A 5,887-nucleotide genomic window follows, 5' to 3' on the forward strand; every position below is an offset into this window, starting at 1 on the left:
AGATGACAAAATAATTCCAGTAGTAATCTCAATTGATGAAATAATAAATAATTCAAGTAATAAATTCTTTAAAGAAATAAAAATTGAAATTGACATCTTGAAAGAAATTAAAAACCATGTAATTAAAAACATGATTGATGTCATGGAATACTACTTCTATCACAACCAATTCTACCCTGTAGAACTTCTTGAATATGAAGAAGAATTGATGTGATTAGTTTCCCCTAATCCAGGAAGAATAGAATCCAATTTTATTAATACTTAATTATTTGCTTTATTAATTTATGAGAAAAAGTAATAGTTAATGATATTTAGTGAAAAAATGATAATAAATAAAAAATAAAATACACAAAATTAAAAAAACTTTTTGTATTTCCCAAGTAGATGTTTTTCAAAATGCGAGTTATTCAATCCATAATTTCTATTAGTCGATGTATTACTTAGGAATGTATGAATATTTAGATAATTCTTCGATTCCTTTTTTATCTTTAGGTTCTTCCATGACTATATCACTAACTGTTCTCTTTAATTGTTCATCACTAATTTTCATTTTCATAAAAGGATGATTAACGCAATCTTCAATGCTGTACCTTTCTTCTGGATCAACAACAAGCATATGTTTAATTAAATCTTTTAATTCAAGACTCTTATTATCCCAAAAAGGACTTCTAAACTCAAATTTCCCAGCTAAAATATTATCAAATAACATTCTATTTCCATCATTCTCTCCTTCAACAAATGGTGGAAATCCACAAGCCATAACATACAATACAACTCCAGTACTCCAAACATCAACTTTACTTCCATTATAAGGTTTTCCACTAAGAATTTCTGGAGAAACATATAATGGAGTTCCACACATTGTTTTAGCAAGAGTTTCTGGGTTAATAATTCTACTTAATCCAAAATCAGTAATTTTAATTTCATCAGTACCTGCTTTAACACACAATATATTTTCTGGTTTTAAGTCTCTGTGAATAATATTTTGTGAATGAAGATATTCTAAAGCAGAAAATATTTGTCTTATAATTATTCTACACTTTGCTTCAGTAAAGTGTGTTTCTGCAACTATTTGATCAAATAATTCTCCACCAGTAACTAATTCTATAACCATATAAAGATATTTTGTAGTTTGATATACTTCTTTTAATTTAATAATATTTGGATGGTCAAGTCGTTTTAATATTTCACATTCATCTAAAATAGCATTCTCTCTTTTACTTACTCCTTGTGCTTTTTGTAAATCAATCATTTTCATTGCATACACCTCTCCTGTTTGAATTTCTTTAACTTTACGAACAACAGCAAAATTACCAACTCCACATAAATCTAAAAATTCGTATTTATCTTGAGGTCCTCCATCTACAAGTTCTTCATTTTTCTCTATATAAGACTCAAACATATAAATTGCACATTTAGCTACTTTTTTATCTAATAAAGTAATTTCATCATATGACCTAATAGTGACTGTTTTTCCTCTTCCTACTTTTTCTCCATTTACATATGTTCCATTAGTACTAGTGTCAGTAAGTAAATACTGTATTGGAGCTCCATCTGTAATTATTTTTTTAATAGAACAATGATTACCACTAATACATGCTTCATGTATTTTCGTTTTATGATTATTTCTACCTAATACTATCTATAATATTATTAATTATTTATTTTTTTTTGTATTTTCTTACAAATAAAAACAAACAGTTTCATCATAAATTTCAAGACTTGGTAACCCTGGTGTAAAGCAAACTAGTCGACCCCAACTTGTCATGATTTTGTTTTATAAGATTACGAGTTTTAAGATTTGATTTTTCTTTCTTTTCCATTTTAAGATAGAAATTCTTTTTTTTCTTTTTTGTGCTTTTATTATTTTGGTTTAAGAAACAAACAACTTTTCTTGACTACCAAATTCTTTCTTGTGAGTATTCAATACATTTAAAAAAACTATAAGTTTCTTATTTAAATTGGAATGACCCATAACTTCTTAATTTATGTTTCTTTATTATTATGTAACTTCTGTTTAAATTTAATTTACCTTTAAAAAAAAATGAAAAAAATGAAAAACTACAAAAAAAAAACAATAAATTCAATAACAAAATAAATGGAACCTGAATATACAAAATATATCCTTGGTAAAGTTAATTCACAACAATACCAATCAAATTATAATAGTATTCCTCCTCATTTAACAATACAAAAAGAGTGTTATGCACATTCTGATTTAATAACATCATTATTATTTTATCAATCAGGCAATTCATTTATTTCAACATGTTTGTTTATTTAATTAAACCATTTATTAATTTGAATTAAGAAAAACAATGTAATGAAATGTAGCAATGGATGGTTATGTTATGGATTGGGATACAGAATCTTTTGATTTTAAAAATGATTATTATATTGGACATACTGGACTAATTTATGGTACAACAGATGAAAATAATTATGTTGCGGTTATATGTGCTGATGGAAGTGTATCATTAATTGATAAACGATCAGTTTGTTTATATTATATTTATAATAAAGTTTATAAGAAAGTATAGTTTTAATTTATTTACAGGGGAAATATATTTGTATTGAAACACCTCGTAGAAAAGCAACAAAATGTTGTTTTTGTCAAAATGATTTAGTAATTGGATATAATGATGGAATTATTAAATGTTGGAATATTGCACAACAAAAATTTGGAGATACTATTGAACAACATCATAAAAGTATTACATCATTATCATCAAAGAAAAATGAAATTATGTCAGCATCAACAGAAGGAACAGTTGGAATATGGGATGTAATAAAAAAAGAGAAAAGATATACATTTTCATTAGATAAATCAATAATGAATTGTAAATATGTTCCAAATGGGAAAATGTTATTATTATTAATGGAAACAGGAGATGCATTTTTTTATAAATTAGAAAATAATTCTAAGTCACAATACTTTTATGGATTTAATAAAATAAATCAAAATTCTCCATTTGACTTTCTTACAGATACAAGAGAAGGTCAATTTTTAAAAAAATTTATTGTTAATTCAGATGGTATTAATTCTATTAATTTTTGGTCAGTAGAAACAATGAAATGTATTCAATCAATTCCAACTGATGATATTACTATAACTGCATTATCTTGTCATCCTACAGAAATGTTTTTTATTACAGGTGGTGATCTTTCTGATACGTCAATTAAATTATGGAAATAAACAATTTGAATGTATGTCTTTTTTTATTATTCTTTTGTTTTTTGTTTCTAATAAAAAGAAATTAAAAAAAAAAATAATAATAATAAATTCTTTTCTTTTAAGAAAGTAATCGTTAAATTAAATTAAACCAAATCCATTTGTATTGTTTAATGCAAACGTTAATTTCTTTTCTAATTCTTCTTTTGTTTCATATGGTGGCATTAAGAATAAATTATTACATGTACTAGAAGTTGGTAACCGTGACGCATCTCCATGCTTTGCTATAATAAACTGTAATCTTCCTAATCCTCCTGGTGGACATCTATCACTTCCAGTAGAAAAGAATAAGAATTTTTTCTTTAATTCTATTGAATATGAATGAAGAATTTCCCATAACCATTTAACAACAGGAGTGTCTTTTGTATATCCATTAGCATAACGTGTTGCATTTTCTAATTCATGAAAATCAAATGTATCACTTCCAGCAATTAATAATTCTAATTCATGTGGAGAAAATATTGTTAATAATCTACTATTAAAGACTAATTTAAATCCTGAAATAAATGCATTAAATTGTTTTTCAATAGAAGTATTTAATATATAATCTGTTAATAATTGAACAAATTCTTTTTTATTTTCTTTTGTTACTGGAATAGAACCACCATTTGGTTTTAAATCTATTACTTTTACTTCTCCATTAATTTCTTGTGTATGTTGAAATGTTAATCCCATTGTTTCTTCCATATCATCTCCTTCATATTTTAATATAAATTCAAGACTATGAAGCATTTCTGGTTGAATTTCTTCTAAGTCTTTCATTTGAAGATTTATTCCAAGTATTTTTTTATATACTACAATTGGTAATTTAGCATCTAATATTATTCCATTATAAATAGCAAGTCCAAATAATGTTCCAATTAATTTATAATCATTTAATTGTTGTGAACCTGCATTAAACCAACATATTCTTGTTTTATCATTATAAACAAACATTGTATTATTTGGACTAAATATTTCTCTTGTTACTAATTGGAACCATTCTTTACTAACTCCTCCATGATCTAATCCTTCTTCTCCAATAAATTTTACTTTTAATGGTTTTTTTAAATCAACAATATTTGCTTCAACTAATTGATTTAATGAATCTTCTAATACATGATCTCTTCTAACTTGAATATTTAAATTTAATTTTTGTTCTTCACCACGAGTAATTGACTCTGTAAAAGCTTGTACAGTAGATTGTCCTCTTTCTTGTTTAGCTTCTTTATGTAAAAATTTCATTTTATAATCTACTGGAATAATAAAAGGAAAATATAATAATGATGTATTTTTATTTGAATAAAAGTATTGAATATCTCGTGGAAATTGTCTTTGTGTTGCAAGTATTTCATTATAAAATTTATTTTCATCGACAAATCGTTTATCATCATTTATAGAATAAAATGTTTTTAATAAAGTTAATACTTTAAATAAAATGTCTTCATCATGTACAGTATTTTTCTTTAATATTACTCTTAAACTAATAAATTGTTCAATATTTCCTAATACACATAAAAATTGTTTTGGTGTCATTTTCCTTAAAAATACTTGAAGTTCTACTATAAATGATGACAATTTTTGTATTATTGAACAAAATTCTCCCATTTCATCATTTTCTGCAAAAATTGGACTTGCTAATGTAACAATAATACTTTGAATATTAATTGGTTTTATTTTAACAATCTCTAATATTTTAAGGTGTGCATTTAATACACTTTGATATAATGATGGTTGGAATTTTAAAATATAATCAATTAATTCCCACCCTTTAACTACATCAAATACTCCTTCTTCAACAAATGATTCTACAATACTTTCTGGTGTTGAATAAAGTTCATATAATAATGTTTCTAATCTATCACTTGTTTGTTCTTCTTTTAATGATAGAAATCGTTGCAATGAACAACGTAATGTACATAAAGGTGTTTTATTTATTTCTAACTGTTGTGCTTCCTCTTCAATATTCAAAGGAGAAACAAATGATGAAGATGATTTACAATATTTATTATTGCATTGATCATTACCACATCCAAAACATATTCTATTGATATAATATTTTTTATTTGTTATTTGAGGTGTTTCCATGAGTAGTCAATGAAATAAAAAAGAACTTTATATGAAGTTTTTCCTTTTTTCCCGAAAATAAAAGAAAATCTTAAAATAAGATATAAAAAAAAAAGATTGAAACAAGAGTCAATAAGAAAGTATACATTGTTCTTTCCATTGTTTCTATACATATTAATAAATTAACTATATTTTTTATTAAAAAATTTCATAAAAAAAAAATAAACAAACAATGGAAGAAAGAGAATGTCCTTTAAAAGAAAATGGATGTTTTTGAAGAATATTTAATTGTTGAACAACACTCATTCCATCTGAGTCATAATTTTGAATTAAACTATCTAATAAGCTTCTTCTAGAATTATTTGAAATTTTTGTTTTTCCATATGATTTACTATTAGTTGATTTTCGAGAAAGTTGTTCATCACTTTCATAGTTTGGACGTACAAGTTGGTCTAAATTAAGTGATATTATAGGTTGATGTTCTTGTGGTAGAATGTCATCTGATTGAATAGTGTTAATAGGTATATTTTTTCGAGGCTGAACATAGTCTGATTCTATTACTATAGGATTGTCTTTCAGAGGACGAGTAATTTTTACGTTTGAAGACAT

At 24.8% G+C, this 5,887-nt stretch overlaps 4 protein-coding genes across 4 annotated transcripts, besides 1 other annotated feature; 1 reads left to right on the forward strand and 3 right to left on the reverse strand.

Moving 5' to 3' along the window:
- Positions 1-276: a repeat region.
- A 160-nt stretch (positions 277-436) lies between these two features.
- EHI_011510 (protein kinase, putative) lies at positions 437-1,768 on the reverse strand (the record flags this gene model as incomplete). The annotated part of the gene is made up of 2 exons (XM_648108.1): positions 437-1,642; positions 1,700-1,768. The coding sequence occupies 2 exons, from the start codon at positions 1,766-1,768 to the stop codon at positions 437-439; spliced, it is 1,275 nt and encodes a 424-aa protein (XP_653200.1).
- Positions 1,769-2,098: 330 nt separating this feature from the next.
- Positions 2,099-3,196, forward strand: EHI_011520 (WD domain containing protein; the record flags this gene model as incomplete). Its single annotated transcript, XM_648109.1, has 3 exons — positions 2,099-2,270; positions 2,335-2,495; positions 2,558-3,196. The coding sequence occupies 3 exons, from the start codon at positions 2,099-2,101 to the stop codon at positions 3,194-3,196; spliced, it is 972 nt and encodes a 323-aa protein (XP_653201.1).
- A 117-nt stretch (positions 3,197-3,313) lies between these two features.
- EHI_011530 (ubiquitin-protein ligase, putative) lies at positions 3,314-5,299 on the reverse strand (the record flags this gene model as incomplete). Its single annotated transcript, XM_648110.1, has 1 exon — positions 3,314-5,299. The coding sequence occupies one exon, from the start codon at positions 5,297-5,299 to the stop codon at positions 3,314-3,316; it is 1,986 nt and encodes a 661-aa protein (XP_653202.1).
- A 108-nt stretch (positions 5,300-5,407) lies between these two features.
- On the reverse strand, positions 5,408-5,887 carry EHI_011540 (uncharacterized protein; the record flags this gene model as incomplete). Its single annotated transcript, XM_648111.2, has 2 exons — positions 5,408-5,443; positions 5,510-5,887. The coding sequence occupies 2 exons, from the start codon at positions 5,885-5,887 to the stop codon at positions 5,408-5,410; spliced, it is 414 nt and encodes a 137-aa protein (XP_653203.2).

Source organism: Entamoeba histolytica, genomic scaffold, assembly GCF_000208925.1.
Source record: "Entamoeba histolytica HM-1:IMSS scf_1104750516419 genomic scaffold, whole genome shotgun sequence".
NCBI lineage: Eukaryota > Evosea > Mastigamoebida > Endamoebidae > Entamoeba > Entamoeba histolytica.